Here is a 19,188-nt window from a genome sequence, read left to right as displayed (position 1 = left end):
TTGCAACATCTCTCCCATTTGTCTCAGGTTCCATTCCTCTTGTATAACAGGGACAATCTGCTTGGCCATTAGCCATAGTATATTAATCCAAGGAGAACTATACTATACAACACAGGCAATTCCCAGGGAGATGTTATAAGTCACCTTTAGTATCTGGCCAGGAAAGAAGGGAATCAGATCAAATTTATAACAGCAGGGTCAAGCAGGGGAGAAAATATTTCTCCACTGAATCCTTTTCTTTCTACCATGCTTCTATCTTCCTTGGACATGCTCACCACCACTGCAGAATCATCCTGACCTCTGTTATTAAAAATTTTTCCCTGTCCAGTGAAGAGTCAAAGACCATGTTGTAATTCTCAGGCTTTAACAATATAGTAATGAGTTGCTCAAATAAGCACTATCCCATTTGCAGAAAAAATTCCCACAATAACAATTTTACCCTTAATTTGCCATTAAATTCACTTTTCAAAGCATGGTACCATTGCCTCTAAGGACTTAGATCTCTTTGTATCAGGTTCCTTACCAGTAAAAGAAATCTAATGCTTCAGATAGTCTCTCACTTGTTAGTACAACTGTGCTCATTAATATCAATCTGACATTAAACGATTTCCTGGTTTATGTCAATCGAAAATAATTGATTCTGTTTGCTAAGCAGCACTTTATGTCAATTACTGCTCACGCCACCATGCACCATAAGCAGATTTTCAATTAACTCAGCTATATAATTTTCTATTTTCAGGCTGGTTGCAGGGTTTGCATGTGCAACAATTACTGAGTGAAAAACAATATGCTAGGCAGATCTGAGCCATGACTTAAAATTTAGTAGTAACAAAAAGTGTCTGTAAGATGGTAGGTTTATTTTAGTTTGAGTACATCCAGCAGCTTATCTGAAGGCCTCAGATAATGCTAAACAGTGACATGTACATAAATATTTAACATATAAATTCTAATGGGTTTTCTTTTGCCTGCAAGTCCAGTGCAAAATAAGAAAACCCAAGCATCAGAGATGTGACAATTATCAGTCTAATCCTTGCATATTCTGTGTAACACCTTTTTTGTTAATGAGATATTTCTACAACCCTTCCACGTAAGAACTGTCATCGCTACACTTTCTCAGATCAGTCCCTGTTTCAGAGGCCCTTTCAAAATCAGTACTGTTTTTAAGTTCTCCAGAATTTTCTCTATTTCTGTTCTCTCACACAGACCTTTCCCCAGTCCTCCCACATAGTGTCACAGCTTTATGCTCTTAAGAGAATTCTTTCACTGCATTTTTCCACTGCAGCACAAAGAAGCATCACTGGGGTTACAGCTTTTACATAACACTGTAAGTAAGCCCACATCATTAGGGTGAGAGCCTGAAGCATTCACCATCTGAACCAACCCTCCTAATTCCTTCAGTTTCACCACCTAACTTATTTTCTTTTAACTCCTATTTATAGATGTTCTCCCTTACACTATTTTGAGTAAAAGATACAGCAGGAATTAGAGCATTTTCTGACTTAATGCTGTCTTCTTGGGATCCCTCTTTAATCAATAGGCAGAAAAAATGAGACTCTTACACAAAATATTTGAGCACACTAAACAGAGAGCACTCAGCTTTAAGCAATCCTGCCATGAAGCCCATCGTTTAAAAACAAAACTAGCAAACAAAAAAATCAGCTTTTTGTTTGTTGAGGGAATCTAAGTTTCAGTGGACTAAAATTTTGGGTTTCGTCCTTAGCCCTTGGAATTGACCTTAGTAGGGTTAAAAATGAGGAAAGGCAAAAAAAAAAAGTCTTGAATAATCACTGTGCTTTGACTCACACATCGTTTTAGAAATACAGCTGAAGTGAATGATAATTTTGATTCACCTTATCATCTCATATCAGGGAGTTCAGATCTTTTCTTAGTTGCTTTCCTTTGCTATGAAACAATTATAAAACCAGCAAGATGTGTCTTTTCTTGAAGTTTTCACTGCAGAGCTGAAATAGTGAGCACTGTGGGTTTTAGATTGTCAAAGAAACAGTGATAGTGGTAATATATCCCTGCTTCTTGCTGCTGTTCATTTGTAAATATTCAGACATTCACCATGTTACAGTAAAATCTAATGAAGAAATCTTAAATTGCCTTTTAAAGAAAATACCATATTGAATGCGTCCCCTTCCACCCTCTGTGCCCACTTCTCCACCAGTAAGGGGTCATTACTGGGTAAAAATATTTAAATTTGGATCATAGCCTTGGAAAAAGTTACTTCCCTCCAAAAAAATGGAAAATATATGTGTATATACACACATTTTAGGATGAAAAGTGTAAAATACCTATCTGAGAAATCTCAAACCTTTTGCAAATTAAAAAATATGATTACTGTATCTCGTCAGTCTACGATTTAAGTCATGTACTTTTTTTTAAGGTGATGTACCTTGTGAAAACATGACAGGGAAGTTAATAAAAGATGAACTTTCTGTTGGCTGAAAATCTACTCCATATTCCAAGCTTTTTGCCCTTGGAGAATAGATTTACTTATCTTGAAATGCAACTTTGCTAACCTTTTATGATAGCCCAGTAGATACCAGCCTGGTCCATAGCAAAAGTTGCATCTCATCCTTAGGGATTGGTAAATAACATCCAATATTACTTATTTTGGAGAAAGTATTTCTTCCCACCCAGCCCCCAACTCATATGAAATTGGTTCTTTTCTCAAAGCAATAAAATTGCTATATGACTCTGGGTAAAAATGTGCCTACTGACAAAAATTCACTCCACTTGGCTTCTTATGAGCTTGACATCTCCTTTCTTCTAGTGCATATCCATGCCATTTAATCTCCCAGGGTACTTTCAGGCAGAGCAAGCACAGTCTGAAAACCTGCCGTGCACATTTGCAATATTGCAAAAAAACATCTTTTAAAACTTTAGATTCGAGCCACAGCGCAGCGTTTCTTCTGGGTTTTAATGGAGCGAGGGATTAACCTTCCCCTTGTTCTTCCCCTGTTATTTTTTTGTTTCCAGTTACAGTGGTGCTGTTTGCAGCACTGAGACGGCAGCGGAAAAAAGAGCCTTTGATTATTTCCAAAGAAGACATCAGAGACAACATTGTCAGCTATAATGATGAAGGTGGTGGAGAGGAAGACACCCAGGCGTTTGATATCGGCACGCTGAGGAATCCCGAAGCCATAGACGATAACAAATTGCGCAGGGACATTGTGCCAGAAACACTTTTTATGCCGCGGCGGACTACAACGGCACGAGACAACACGGATGTCAGAGATTTCATTAACCAAAGGTTAAAGGAAAACGATGCAGATCCAGCAGCCCCTCCATATGACTCGTTAGCAACCTACGCGTACGAAGGTAATGGTTCTGTGGCCGAGTCCCTCAGCTCCTTGGAGTCGGTGACCACGGACGGAGATCAGGACTACGATTACCTCAGTGACTGGGGGCCTCGGTTTAAAAAGCTGGCAGATATGTATGGCGCAATGGACAGTGACAAAGACTTTTAATATGTTGCCTTTTTTTTGTTTGTTTGTTTGTTTTGTTTCCCTTCTTCATTTTCAGAAACAGCATTGAGGTTTGTGAAGTGGCTATTTCTTTGTTTCTCCACAGCCGCATGAAAGGGTTTTCTGCTCCACCCATCCAAATTGTCTAAAGACTGCAATCTGTGTGGATCAGCTGTCAGAAAACTTTTTTCTATTATCATTTTATTACCTTCCAAGAGGCAAAATTCTTATTTTTAGTGCATCCAGTTTACCAAGTCAACCTTACAGGCACGGCAGTAGTTGAGGGGAAAAAAGGGATCAGATGGGGAGCAATATTTTTACTTGTTCTGCTTATATTGTAAATTGGAGTATAGTATATGTTTAAGCTCACTTGCTCTTTTTACTTGTATTCAGACTATTCAGCTCAGACGACTGCGCTGTTGATTGTGTATTGCACATCCCAATGTAATGAGGTACCCTAGTTTACCCTATGTATTATAGTCAAAAGTAGTGGTGATGGAATGAAGGTTTATTATACAAGTAGAGTAAGCTGAGAAAAAAAACACCATACATGCATTTTACTCATAAGGAGGGTAGAAAAGCCTAATGGTCATTTAAACCTATGTGTTTTTCTAGAACTCGCCATCGCCCCCAATGCACTGAATCATACTAACACACACATATATATAGTTCATTGACTGCTATGTATATATTCTTCCGACCTAGCATTGCTGGAGAGATGTGTGTGTGTGCATGTGTGTGGTCAGTAGGCCTGATATCTAATTCTTGGATGGTTTCCCAGTTCTTACCTGGACTCGCGTTGTGCTGTAGGGAAAGTCGTCTAACCCAGCTCCAGATTAGATGATGACTTGGAGGAAGGAACAGATCGTAACTGTGCTTTTCTTTGTACTTCCTTGTTGCATGACAACCCTCTCTTAGGGCACGGCGCTCCAAGGTCCAACAGGTGTTCCAGCAGAAGTGCACAAAAGGTGCCCTGAGTCTGTTGCCCTCAGGACTGGTTAGCCTGGCTCGCTGCTACTGCTCCAGAAGTGACCGACCTCTCTGCTGGCTTGCTCAGGAGTGAGCTGAGCCTGTGCTTCAAGCCTCACCTTTTACTGGCCCCCTAATCCTGCTCATGTGCAGTGGGGGCCCGCCCTAATCAGGCACAGGTGGGCTTAACACAAGCTCATGCCCACTGCCTGGTAATTAGTGACACCTGGTTGCCTCATTTCACTACACTTCCTCAATGGGCCTTCACCTTCATCAGTTCAGTGATGGCCACTGTGCCGGGGAGACAGGAGTCAGGCTTTTTATGTCCATCTACTTCTGACTGTTCTCATGTAGGGGCGGTAGCCTCAAGGTGACTGCCACCCCTTGGGACAAAAGGAGCAACTGCAAAGGATGAAAGGGTGCTTTGGTTGTCCTGACCTTCCCTGCCTGGATGCCCAGGGTGGCTTCCTCACTGACTACCCAGTTTTGCCATCTGTAAAGTGGGGAAATAATGCCTACCTCATCAGGATGTTGCTAGAGTTATAGAAGTCATTTGAAAAATGCTTTAGATATGGAAAATGCTGGCATTCTGCCAGAGGAAGTAATTTCTTGCACTTTTGGGTGGTTGTTTCTGGGGTTTTTTTTTCCAAATTCAAACCCTTAATGCTGAAGTAAGCAAGAATCAATTGTCATTTCAGTGGCCTGAAACGTAGTATTCATAACTATGATTCATCTTTTAAAAATAAACTACTCACCGAGGGTTGCTAAAGACTTCATCAAAAGGTAAAATTTTAATCGTAAGTCTGTGTGTGTGTGTGTGTGTGTGTGTTTATCTGCTTTGCCAAGCTAAGTAATTTTTAACCTGGTGGGGGAAGATTACATAGTCTCAGACCAAAACAATTTTCTTTACAGCTTGTGCACCACTCAGTATTTCTATTGGTCTCTCAAATGCATGCTCTTGCTGCTCTTCAAATCCAACCTACTAGGAGAGGCTATATGGAGAAAACCTTAATGGGCTGCTATGGGACATAACCAGTTCCAGGAGATAAAAGCTACCCTGTGTGCCAAAGTAGGGACACATCCCACTGTGGCACTGTGCAAAGAAGGAGTCTTTTATTTTTTTAAATATATCCGGTATATTAAAAAAAATTCATTTCTTTCATTTTGAAACAGTATTTAATACCAGAATTACAGGCATGGATCTATTCCCCCTCTCCCCTGAGTGAATCAGTTTGAAAACTAAACAGCAGCTCCAATTTATGCTAAAAATAAAGAGAGAAGGGAAAAAAGGTAATAAACAGAAAATGTAAAGGGATTAAAAATTAATCCCTGGAATCTGTCACTCCTAGATAGTTAAATAAAGAAAACAGTAAGATTTCTGAGTATTAGACTTATACAAGTATGATGACAATTTCAGGTTTTGTGAACCAGCTCACAGTGAAGAGGATGAGAGCCACATTGTGGTGCCCAGATGGGATGGGGAAGGACTCCTTCGCAGAGGGGAGCACTGCACAATTACAGCTTTCAGACAAGACAGCTAATTGCTTGTCATTTAAGATGATAAAAGCCTTTAAAAATCTAGGCCTTTGTGGCTTTCTTGAAACCAGAGCATCCAGGAGGCAACCAGTACAAAAGCTGATTCTGAAAAACGGGGGGGAATCAATCATCTGGATTTCAGATACGTGGAGAATCAGAGATGCTCAGCACAACCCTCCACAGCTCACTTTAACTTCAGGCTGCCTTCCTCATACAGTCAATGGGGACAGTCGGTGTGTACCCCCTCCAGGGGCTCCATCCTAATGGCTCTTTAACACACGCCTGAGTCCCAACCTTCTCTGCATGGGGTTGGCTTCAGCAAATTGCTTCAAGCTCAGAGTCCATCTAGATCCCCAGTGCAAGCTAGTGAACCATCCCTTCCCCTCCTCAAGCCCTGAGGAAACAGATTTGTATGCAGCAGGGATGGCAGGGGTAGCTGTGGAACCACACACGTATGTGGCCTTGCGAGCCACCCTCTCACCCAGAGAGAAAAAAGGAGTCACCAACACTTGGCTGGGGACAGACCCCACACCCTGAAAGGGCCAGGCCACCCTGCAGGTTACTCTTTAAGATGCATCAGTCACCATTTGGTGTGGAAAAACAAAACAGGAGGATCACTGATGCCCTTGTAACTACTTTCCTATGCCCGCACGGCGATTTTGTCTGATTTAATGATTGTTAGTAGCAGTCCAAGCACAAGACGTGGGTTTCTTTTCTTTCTTCTTTTTTGTCTTTTAGTTGAAAGCAGGTTTTATCTTGTCCAGTGAGTGACAGAGTAAATATGAGTGGCTACTCGTGCCTGTTATGTAAATACATTGTATATAAAACTGTTATGTCACTAGGAATGTGGCGCCTGAATAGCAAATGGATTCTTCTAAGATAATTCAAGGCAAACTTGCATCCAAATTATTATTTATGCATTTAGGTTTCAAGATCTACTTTTTCCTGAAAATTAGACAGAATTAGCAACTCTCACACAGCAAGACTAATCCAAATCTGTCTTTTCTTCTTGCTTGGCAGTAACAGAGTGCAATTTATAAAATCAGTGCTGCATATTACATCTTAGAAGTGCCATACTGCAGTGAATGCAAAACTTTACAATATTTATTTGCACTTTGTTGCATGCCAGTGTACTTAAGGATAGAAATGAATATTGGGCAATGCTTTCCCACAATGCTAGAATTGTCATTTATAGAAAAACAAATGTTAAGACCATGGGCTGTGACAAGGGTTTCCTGGCTATTTTAAGCCTGTTCTCCTTACAACCACACCTGTTTGAGAAGAAATATTGTAAGGAAGCTCAGCTAAGCCAGGCAGAGAGATGAGCAATGAAGTTGCTTTTTAATCTGGAAAAACATCCAAGCTGACACTAGGGAATGTATTAAAAAATACCAAGGAATTCAGTGGAGTTCACATGAAAGAGGAGCGTGTTCACCATGGGAGATTTTGCCAGCCTTGCTACTGCAGAACAATGTCTCTGCACTGGAAATGAAGTACGGTTTCTAGTAGAGTTATTTCATTCCAAGTCCCAAAAAACCCACTTTGTTCCAGAAAAAAATAATTGTGTTTTTTTGTTTTTTTGTTTGTTTGTTTTTTTACTTTAGAAGAATGGTTATTCTAGGTTAAAACCAATTCTATCCCTCAGCAGCACCAGTACAAGGAGACACGAGCACAAACCTCCCATACAGTTGTGTCAGAACATCTCTGTGTAGGCAAGGTCTTGGAGGAGAGCTGAGGCAGAAACTTGCAGTGAGGGCTGAACAAGAGACTTTGGGGGCTTCCACAGGGCTCTACCAACAGTTCCAAAGGAACAGAATGCATTCTCAAACCTGACATAGAGAAGCATATAACCATGAGAAAAACAACCCAGCTCTGTTTTTAAGTTGTTACTGGTAAAAAAAATTGCTGGGAAAGATTCTTGAGTAGAGAAAGAACATTCCACCTATACAAACACCAATATTTTCTAAACTTGTCCTAAGAAAGAGATATATTTTTTCTGATTTTTAAAATTTTGTTAGCTGTCAAGTCTTATTTCATTCTACAGACAAGCATTTCCTAGCTATTAAATGTGAGTGGGAGAAGCAAGCTTCAAATGATCAAGTTTTGGAAGTAGCAGGCTACATTAAATAAACAACATTTTTATTTTTCTTTCACAAACCAAAAACATACCACAAAACCCAACTAACTGAATATCTGTAGTACCATAAAAAAGCAGAATGGTCATGAGGTAGTGCAGGGAGAATGGCTTTGGGAATGTGTGTCTGCACATGTAAAGTATGAATAAAAAGAAGGGAAATAATGAGCACTGGAAGCTGGCCATATGTCAAAACCAGACTCATCCATGTTGAGCAGGACCAAGAGTGCACAGTCACTTCTAACAATTCACGTTTTCCTAAAGCAGCCAGAGGGAGATTTGCATGTATGGAAAGAAAGACATCATTTTTTTTTTAGACCAAGCAAATTAAATCTAGATCTCTAAAAAAGAAAGTCCTTTTGTCATGGCTGTTATTAAAACGTGTTGAATTTCTACAGCATACCTATCTTGATGGCCTTCTGCAGGGTGAACTATGGACAGTGACTCTGAGCACTGCTGTGCTAGCTCTCCCTCCCACCATCTGTTTTAAATTTCTCCATGTTTCCTTTGGCTTTAAGTGCTATTGAAACGTTTCAGAAGACCACTGTCCCAACTGGATGCTTCCATACCCTGTTTGTGTTTCAATTTCTGTTCATCTGTGTTTCAATTAACACTTCAGTCTGAGCTCCCTTGTCAAATGAGAGCTGACAAATTAACAGTCATTATGCTACTTCCAATGAGTATGAACTACGTTGTAAGTTGTGAAAGGCAGGGCTTTTTCCAGCCCCTCTAGGCCTGTGAAACAGTAGCCTCCTCTGATAAATGTCAAAGTCACAACGTTTTTATTTTCAGTTTAGTCTTCAGAAAATCTTGTTTTCTTAGTGACTGTTTCTGTACTTGAAGGGAACAAAAGCATACTTAATGTCTACAGCTGCATGCCTTGCTCCAGAAAGTGAGGTTAAAACACAGCAGCCAAAGTAATGTTTTAATGCTAAAACAAAAAAACAAAACAAAACACAAAATAAACCCCACAGCTTGATCCTGCCCATCATTTTTCAACATTACACTTTTCAGATCAGACCTGCCTTTGACATGCACTATACACTTTCCCAAAGAACAGTTTATAAAATTCAGCAGCAGGTATCCAAAAGTCATGGGTGGGGCTGCAGGGAGTACCAGAGTGATAGAATTGGGAGTTTCTGGAAGAATAGAAAATTAATTGGCTGAGGAGGTATGATGGGGGTAATCAATATTGTACAAGGTGGGCCCATGTCACTTAAAATCAACAACGCTGTCATGTAGTATTTGTAGAGTTACTGGATTTCCAAGGCGTTTTTACAAATCTGCTCTTACATTTTTTTCTGCATGTCTTCTGCTTTCTTAAAAAAAACCCAACCAAACAACCAAATACAAACAATAAAAAAGGCGCTGCTAACTTCGAATTCCTCCTTCCACAAAGTTGATTTGATAAATAAGGCATAAGTCCTCCACATAGAGAAATCTTTTCCACTCCCATGGGCTTTTAACCTTTCCTATGAGACTGCACTATTTATGTAAATATACCTGGAGACACTTTCTATAAGCTTTTAGTTTTCTATGATCTATTACTTCGATGTTTATTAAAGAATAAAATGTATAGAATTATTAAGCATTCAGGTGAACATGACAAAGAGAAAAGATTGCAAACACAAAATTGTTCTGGACTTTGACACACAAAAGTTTTGGAAACTCTTCATTATCACTATAGTGTTTTAATTCTGTGATTCCTTTCATTGCTTTGAAAAGTCAAAAGAAAGGCCTTATAATAAATGCTATGTGCATCTTAACTGTGTTACTGAGCGAAATCAATCTGGCAAACTCCTGTTGCGATTTGTAATTTTAAACCCCTTAAAATAAATGCTTTTCGGTATTGATTTTTTTAATTAAAAACACTTTCAACCATAGATTGAAACTGATGCCACCACCTGGGAAGATTTACTTGCTGGCATGCTCCAGCCACAGTCTCTCACGATGTCATCCCCTGGTTATGCCAAAGGAGCCTCAGCGTGGCTGACGGATGGATCTGCTCCCTGCTCAGCACAGAGGGACATTTGATTTGGGCAATAAGATTTTTGACACCCAAGAGATTTATACCTAGAAGCCTCCCTGTGTTGCAAAGGGACCCATTCTGGAATGATCATCTCTTCTGAAGCGTGGATGGGCTATTTGTTATAGTCAGATAGCAAGTGTGCACTCTCTCCCTTATATTTCCCATTCACTGTACTGGCTTCTTTTTTGGGGGGTGGGGAACAGGGGGAAATTCAATTTAACGATTTAATGAGAAACCAATTTGAACAACAATTTCTCACAGAGTAAATTTGCCTTTTTGCAAATTGATTTTTGTAACAAGTTATTTATATGATACTACTTAATAAATTGTTTTTTTTCTAACCTGGTGGGTTTTTTCCTAATTCTGTCAATCTATGTTTTGTATTTACAACACTATTATAAAGATAAACCTTCACAAAGATTCTGCAATCACTTTAAGACACAAGGGTAAATTGATTCAATCTTTTAAATGCCATTTGTAAGTGTCTGGCTTGCAACATGCTATGAGAGCAGTAGAATCACTATTCTGTGATCAGTGAGGCCTCCTAAAAGAGTGATATAATTTCAGAAAGCATCATTTAGTGATGCTCACTGTGAGGAGGATATTCCTCTATGATCACGAGCCAAATTGTGACTAGCCAAGATTTCCCAGGAAGTCAGCAGGAGCTTTGTATAAGCAAAGGATGTGGAATGCCTTCACTGAAGCATACAATGATCATGTATTTTATAACAGCATTGTTCAGCTATTCTGCTTTCATTACATGAAGTCCAAAAGAAGACTTAAAGGCACAGTTCATTTATGGAGTGACCAAATGTCATTTGCAATGTCTTTTAACATAAGTACAGCCTCCAGGGGAAATTATCCATTTTAACACTTCCTCAATAAAAGATCTGTCTAGATCTTCAGAAATTCCATCATGCTTAAATTCCTTTCTAAATACAAGGACAAAGAAAAGAGTGGGAAAGGTAACCGTGAAGCAAAAATTCACAAAAGCATTAGAAAGAATAACAAAAAGCAAGCAGTTTAACACTGAAACCCATGTGTGGTTTATGAAAGAACTGAATAACTTTTAAACTGATGAGAGAAATTAGCCTTAACCTTCCATTAGCCTTAACTGCAATCTTTGGTGAACCTTCAGAAGAAAACTTCTGTATGAATAGCCCAAGAAACCAACATTTTTAGACACTCAATAGTAGATCATAAGGCTATAAATACATCGCTCTACACAATAATTATTATTTTTATGATCTCACTTGCAGAACACCAAATCACAGAAACAAAGCACTGAACTGTGGATGGACAATTTATCTACCTCCCCTCCACACCCTGCAGTAAGGACATACACTTGCAGGTGCTAGCACAAAGGCTCCAGTTACCTCATCTCTTGGCTCCATTATTTTTTCTATTAGAGCAGCCCTACCAGATTACAAAGAACACCAGCTTGAGTTTTTCCATCCTCTAAACAAAGACAGCAGGAGCAGCAGCAGTAATGCTGGTTGTCCACCTGTTGAGAGGTGGTCCAGGCTCTGCAGCCCTCCACGTGCACTGAGGCTCTGCGTGGCAGAAGCAGAACAGAGGACTCCCCACTACTCTTCTTTACATGAAAGAGGAATCTGCTATGTTTCCCATCTTCTGACTTGATTTAATACATCAAAGAGCACCTCAATCACAAAGAAAAGTCAACTTAAGACTAGCTTTTAAGCCATAAAAATTAGTTGATTTTCAAACATTGATTTGCCAGCTTTATCTAGGTAAGACAAATTCCTGTACAGCACACAAATCCTCCCAGTTTTCATCTTTCATTAGTACTACCAAAGTCACCATAGAGACAAGTTAGTCAGACAAGCCATCAAAGCCTGCCATCTCTTACTTCAAAAACTTAACCAATCCTTGTTGAATTTCAAGAAGAGCTCAAAAAAGCAAACAATTGGGAATAACAAAACATTTAACTGATGCACTGATGCTTTAATATTTGCAAAAGAATCACAGGAATGATCATTTACATAAGCAACAAAGTGAATGGTCCTTCCAATTTTAATCTCAGATAACGTTACTTCTGATACTTCAAATGAAATCCAGATATGCTGGGCAAGGTATAGACATTGTAAAACAACCGACATATTCTTATCCAAAGCCTCTGAAGCCTTTCTTTAGTCTTACCAGCCCTAGTACATCTTCCCCTATTTCCAGCTCCAGCAGCTACCTAGCAAACACCCACCCTCTGCACTTTATTCTCTCCAAACTGATCACACCAACAGGTTCTCAGCAGCTGTTTGTCCTCACATTAGAGAGCCCCAAGCATCCTCTTTCCATCTGATCAGAAAAGCTGATTCCACTTTCTTATTCCCCACAAGTTAGAAAGCAAACATGAGCATTGTCAGAAGTTCTCAGCCACTACTTATTTCAGAATAATTTTAGTATTCATTATTTTTTGACTTTGGAAAACTACAGAGTAGTTTTACAGAGTAGGTTTACACAAAACCATGTATATTTTTTACTAGCTATGGAAATACATATAGCCCTTACTTTATCATGTATATAGACAACAGAGAAAAAAATTCCTAGGATCAGGGGAACAGAGTCAGGAAGACTATTCAAGGAGATGCACTGCCCTTAGTCTTCCAAAAAGGTTTTGGGTAGTTACTCCTTTATATTAAAAAACAAATAAAACCCACACAAACAAGCCACAAAAAACCCCAAACAAACAAACAAACAAAAAATACACCAAAACCCCACCAAAACCAACCAACCAAAAATCAAAACAAAAACCAACCAAAAAAAGAAACCCACCAAGATTTACCTGTATACAGATTTCCTTGTACCTGCTGCTGGAACTTTACCTATTCTAAACTTGGTACTTTGCTGGCTGTCTGCTCACGCATGAATGTAAATTAATAAACAAATTAATAAATCCCCTCCTGATTGCTTTTACATGTTTTTCTAAACATCTGCTTCTGCCTACATTGTTAGACAAAGCTGCTCACTTCTACAACTCAGCTGGGGAACTCATTTTCTCTCAGGATGCAACTGGGTATTTCACGTCAATTATCTTAATTGGAAGCGAGCTTAACCCATTTCCCAATTACAGCTCTACCTCATTAGAACAAACTCAAAACCCCAAAACACCCCCAAAGAACAAACCTAAATTTTGGTAACAAGACATTGAAAAGAGGTCTGAATAAAAGAGCAAGTCAAAGAGTGAAGTAGACAGCGTAGGGACAGCAGGGGAAGGTGGGGGTCCAACTGGATCAGTCTCTGACACAGCATTCCTAAATGTATTTTTACTGTTGGCTTGGAGAGGGTGGACTCTTCACCCTATTATTCACATTAGATGCTTTTCTCCTCCATGTGCCCAGGCATCCCTGTCAGAACAAAAAAAACAGAGCTAGATTCACCTTTGTTTTGCCATGGCTAAACATTTTGATGCCCCAGCATCAAAATAGTTAAGAGTGTGGAGCCAGGTCCTCTCTGCCTTCCTCTTCCTCTTTCTCTGATGAAGCCAGTCCCAGGCTTCATCACTCCTGTTCAGATGGTCATGAACCTAATGCCTATTGCCAAAGACAGAAAACCTAAAGTGATAAAAGGAATCCAGTGACAAGACAATCAAGCCACCTGTTACTGCTCCAAATTATAGCTGGGTCAGCCATGCCTCTTCACTTGAGTGAGCAAGAGCAAGGTCAGGTTTCCATTTCAAATGCACCAAATCTAGACTTTCCCACACCAGATACACCCCTTATTACATATCTCTGAAGACAACAGATTTCAGCTTTCTATTTGGCTTCCTGTGGATGCCACCACCATTTTGAGAAGCACACACTGGATATTAGTAAAATGATCTATGCACAGAAATTATTCCATGTGTTCTACTATCTGCTTGCACAAAGCATATGATAAATAGGCAACATAATTAGCCAACAAATACTTTAATATCCTGCCCACTTACAAAATCTTCTAGGTAAAAATCTAATGATGAATGTTCCCATTGCCAAGTTCTCATAATTAGAAATAACAACTATGATGGTATTTTGATTTTATTGTTTTCTGGATTTATCAACATTTCTCCAGGCAATTTTTACAGTTGCTTTTGAATAACAAAGAGAACTCAAAAGTACACTTGGAGATTCACTATTCTACTATCTTAGTACTTAATCAACTTGTAATAAAAGATTGATTACAAATGCCCTGGAGATAAGAGATAGGCACTTGTCTTTAGAGCAAATACTTCATGCAATTTTTTTTGCAGACAGAGCCCTTCAAACCTTTTGATACCAAATATCCATTTGGCCCATGGGCTCACTCCCTTGCACAGTCAGAACTTTATCATTGATTCCGGCAGGAGTGAAATGGGACTGCTGAAAGACAATGCAGGTTAACCAGCATGAAGTGCAGCAGAGGGTAGAAGGACTGTTTATAGGTGTTGTTCCTGAGAACTATGAAACAAAAGAACCATGTGAGAAAAAAATATCTCTGGCTGGAGGATCATAATATATAAAACACTGTGCCAAGACTTCAGGATTTCATTTTATTGCCTTTTAACTATTACCTTGCTAAACAAAAACCAACCCCTCACTGTATGTCAGCAGAGATAGCATCAAATCCCATCAGCTGTCTGTGATACTGTTTCTCTCTCAATCCCTCTCCACTGGGCAGGCCATGTCCCTGATGCACACAGTGCTCACTTTGCACCAGCTCTGGCCACCCCTCCTGTGTACCCAGACTCTAGACCAACTGGACCAAAGCTGAACTGCAAAATTCTGTTTCATTCAGCTCGTGTTCTTGAAAGTCCTTTCTTTTGTCCCCTGGATAGCCTACCTACATTCATAAACATTTACATTTACACTACGTGCTAACTACATGTAAAGCTATTATGCTAATGATTACTTAGTCTTATCATTTTACTCTATCTTCTCTTTTGAAACCCTGCCAGGTTCTTAAGATCATGCTCTGGTTTAGCCCTAAATGGAGTATGAATGGAGTACTCGCATTTCACAGATGGACATAGTTCTGGGTATTCACTCGGTACCTTTTAGTTGTTGGAAAAGTGCAAAAGACCTTTCCTCCATGTGCAGTACTTCCAGTACATTGTCATTGCTGCAGCTGGTACTGTGATGAAGTGCGAAAATGCATACTCCAGAAGATATCTTGGTTACCCAAGGGAAAACACTTTCTGCTCAGATTGCCTCCCCACTGCCCAATCCCATTGGAACTGCAATGAATTAGAGGCCACCAGAACTCTTTCTAGCCTCCTTAGCAAATAAAGCACTTTTTTTTTTTTTTTCTTTTGTGTGTGTGTGTGTGTGGCATTGAGTACAGGAAAGAGAAATATAAATATCTTTCTTCCAACAGTGAGAAGAATGGGAAAGTACCTCTAGGACATCTTCTTCCCCTTTGAAAACACTGGCCAGCTAGTGCAATCTTCCTACCTCTCCATCCCCTTGGTAGCATAGACACGGAGAGGCAAGAGTCTGCCTCTATCTCATCTGAGTCAAAAAGGGGCAGACAATGCAGGCAATATAAAGGAGTACTGAGGATCAGATGGAGGAATGTTGTTTCTGGCAGAAATATAACTTGGATTTTCATAAAAGTTCAGTGGACATATTTACATCTCTCCCATAAACCTGAACTGTTAATATCAAAAGAACACAAGATTTAATCAAGGGGAACTCAAAAATGCAAAGGCCAATCCAAAAGACCTGGAACTGGTTTCTAGAACCCAATGGAGGCCCAGAAACTGATTTTGAAAATTTTGGAATTTTATGATTATTCAGTCTGTAAGTTCACTGAAACTAAATGCTCTGGTCCTAGTGCATACAATTAAAAATATGCATACATCTGAGAAATACTGGTGCCTTATTTTCTTCAAGTCTGGGCAAGGGTTCAAAGTCTAATCAGTCTGAACTATTAGTTGAAAAAACATTTCCATGCTTGTGCTGATATACTGCAGGTATGAGAGTTCACACTTGTAATAAAATTATTACATGTACTCTTAGGCACTGCTTGTTCCAGTCCTCAAAATCTGCTGGTTTACTGATTAGATTTCTCATCCATTTGCTGTTGCACCTTCAAGTCATTTATCATAATGTCAGTATATGAATATTTATACAAAGAAGCTCACAAACACATGAATAAATACTAGGGCAGGATCCATGGACACAACTAATGACATAATCACAAACTTACTCCACTTGAGGGGACAGCTACAGGGCCCATTTCTTTGAAATTGGCTCCCTACAAATGCACTAGTACCCCTGCAATAAATGACAAAATCGTGGCCTGTTTAATTTTCCATTATGTCCTGGATTAGTGGAATGCCCTCCTTAGTTGCTGTGGTTCTGCACCTGCAGGAGGATGCTTGTCAGATCAGATGTCGCTTGTCATGTCCTGGCTTTATGAAGTCAGCTTTGTTCTGCTTTGTGGTAATTACATTTAGGCTGCACTGGGCTGCACAGTTTAAATTAATAAATGACACTTTGGTATATATTGGTTGTAATAGGTCTTGGAGTTAGTTTGTTTAGAAGAAAAAAAGAGGAGAAGGAAATGAAGTCCCCAGTCTCCTATTACAGTGCATGGACAGACGGCTGCATCTGGGCAGAGCAACAGAGCAAGCCAAGAAATAATTTATCAGGCTATTAAAGAGGAAAAAAGAATAACGTTACCAAACACTTAGTGTCCCTGAAACATTCATAGCCACATCATACAAGTTATCCTGTACCTAAACAGCCTAAAACTCACGCATGTATATGTGTTTACACAAACAGGGTTTTCTTCTGGGTTATGGATAATTCAGACTCAGTAATGACCTTCTTAAAAAAAGAATTTTTGTCAGAGAAAAAAAAACGGTCAAACTTGTGTTTTCTAATTTCATTCTATATATACCAAAAGAAATGAGCCCACCATGAAGAAAGACACAATTTGTGACTCAGACATGTTGGTAACTCTATGGAGAATTAGTATGAATTTGTATTTTGTACTTCCTAAGCTCTGGCTGAATTGAAATACATTATTTTTAATGTAAAACATTAAAAATAATTTTAGTGACTCAAAAGAAAAAAAATTATCAGGGAAGCACTATCAGTCTTTTTAACTAGACTGGCACAAATAGTATCTTTATAATGTGGTGCCTATTGTACTTAAGCCTTGAGCTACAATGAGCACAACGCTCCTTCAAATAACCCCATCTAAATGAAAGGTGATTTTCTTTATTCAAACCTCTTGAACTAAGAAAGAAAGGGAGAGGAGATAGGTACAGCTCATTGTAGCACTACTTAGGTGTGGAGAATAATCATGAAGTGCAACCTTGGCTTTACATGTTTCAAAATGTAAAATAGAGATGCATTCAGACCTGCCTCATAACTGTGCCATTCTAGTTGAAACTCTGAGGAATGAATTCCTGGCTCCGCTTCTTTTTACTGAGAAAGAAAACACAGTGGCCTTCTGGGGCAGGATCTTTAAAGATTTTCAATGAGATTTATGTGGCAGAAAGAGCTCTCAGAGACAAATCGATATAACTAAGTACAGCACTCTCATACAATCACGCTGATCAGGAAAACTGGCTGCATCATCAGAGGGCTGTCATTTTCTCACTTGCATTGTGTGAGATTGCCTGAGGTTTCTCACAATATTGAAACCAAACCCTCCGGTTGACAGCAGCAGCCACTGGCAACAGGGGGTTCAGGGTGAAGGAGCTGCATCTTCTCAAGTTCATGGATAGCAATACACATTTATTTTTTTGACAGATTCAAGATTCCCATTCCCTGGCACTGTACTGTCAGTGCAGGCACATTCTCAGATTGCAGCTCTCCCTCCATTGGATAATCCTTATAAACAAATGCGAGGCCAGAGATTTCAGGGAAAGGTAAAATCTTGTACTTTTTATACATCCAATCTCTATTTCTTGACTAAATTAGCTTATTCGTAAACAACAGAAAGACAATGCCTCATCCAGATGGTTTTCATCATTAGTTCTTCACTCTCTTGTCATCAGATGGGCTGAATGCCTGGTGTCTTTTTGCTTCGCTCCTTCTACTTCATATTAACTCCCACTCCCTGTCCCCTTAGCATCGCTTTGATTTTGGTTTGTTGCTCTTAGGCATTTTCAGGTTGCTACTGCTGAGGATGTGGTAAGGGCAGAGCTTTGCTGTTCTCAGCACTCCACAGAGAAAATGTCAGTTCCCACCCCAGCAAAGTGATTAAGCACAGATAACTGTCAAAAGGGATTCAGGTGTAAACTGGTAGAATCGAGAAACTAAGGATTAGGAACTCAGCCTGCCTACTCACTTCTGAAAATCCTGTTAGACATCTATCTACATGCAGGTCAATGTGCTTAAATCTAGGTGTAAACCTGGTGCGGCCTTTCTTAAATGGAAAAACATTCAAAGCAAGAGTTGCACACCTAATGTCATTCTTGCATTTTAATTGCAGAGTGCAGACTCTCCCTGCTTGTCCAAACGCATGCACCAGACTCACACATGTACCACAGGTTACACAGAACCTATGCAAGTCTGGGCAAATAAGATATGCACCACTGAGCAATTAAAGAAATGTGAAGTCCTTCTTGAAAAAAGTAAAGGCTATAGATTTTTATTTTATTGATTTTCATAACTCTGACAGCTGGCTTAATGATACAAGACATTTGCTACTGATGGACATTAAAAAGAAAACTCAATATAATAAAAGAGATAATATTATGCAATATTTTTGTGGAAATGTCCCTCACATCATTTTAAGGTTGTTTCTGAAACTTAAACATATGAGAAAAAAAAATTACAAGTAAAATTAGTCAAAATGCTTAGCTGTACTGGTGATAAAAAGAGAAAGGGAGCATAGAAATTAGGGAAAGAGAAGAAAAAAGAAAGGAACTGAAAAAAAAATCCACACTGGGGAAAAGAGAAACCTCAGAGGAAAATGAACATAGCCTGTAAATATCTTCAAGGTAACAATGTAAATGAAGGAAGGAAATTATACTAAATCTCAGAAGAAAACAGTAGTAGTAATGTCTGTAAGCAAAGGAAGGAAAAGTTTTTGGCTAAACATGAGCAAAAGACTAG

The 19,188-nt window shown here is 39.3% G+C and overlaps 1 protein-coding gene across 1 annotated transcript in view; it reads left to right on the top strand.

The window, feature by feature from the left end:
• The window catches only part of LOC103533769 (cadherin-6), a 101,087-nt gene extending 97,601 nt beyond the window's left edge, over positions 1-3,486 (top strand). The window contains exon 13 of the mRNA XM_030444812.1: positions 2,986-3,486. Within this exon, the coding sequence (XP_030300672.1) occupies positions 2,986-3,476 (491 nt within the window). The 3' untranslated portion in view covers positions 3,477-3,486. The remainder of the gene's footprint in view (positions 1-2,985) is intronic.
• Positions 3,487-19,188: the final 15,702 nt, after the last annotated feature.

This window comes from Calypte anna, chromosome 2 (genome assembly GCF_003957555.1).
Source record: "Calypte anna isolate BGI_N300 chromosome 2, bCalAnn1_v1.p, whole genome shotgun sequence".
Classification (NCBI taxonomy): Eukaryota; Metazoa; Chordata; class Aves; order Apodiformes; family Trochilidae; genus Calypte; species Calypte anna.
Note: the sequence above shows the minus strand (reverse complement) of the source record. Positions and strands in the feature narration are given on the sequence as shown.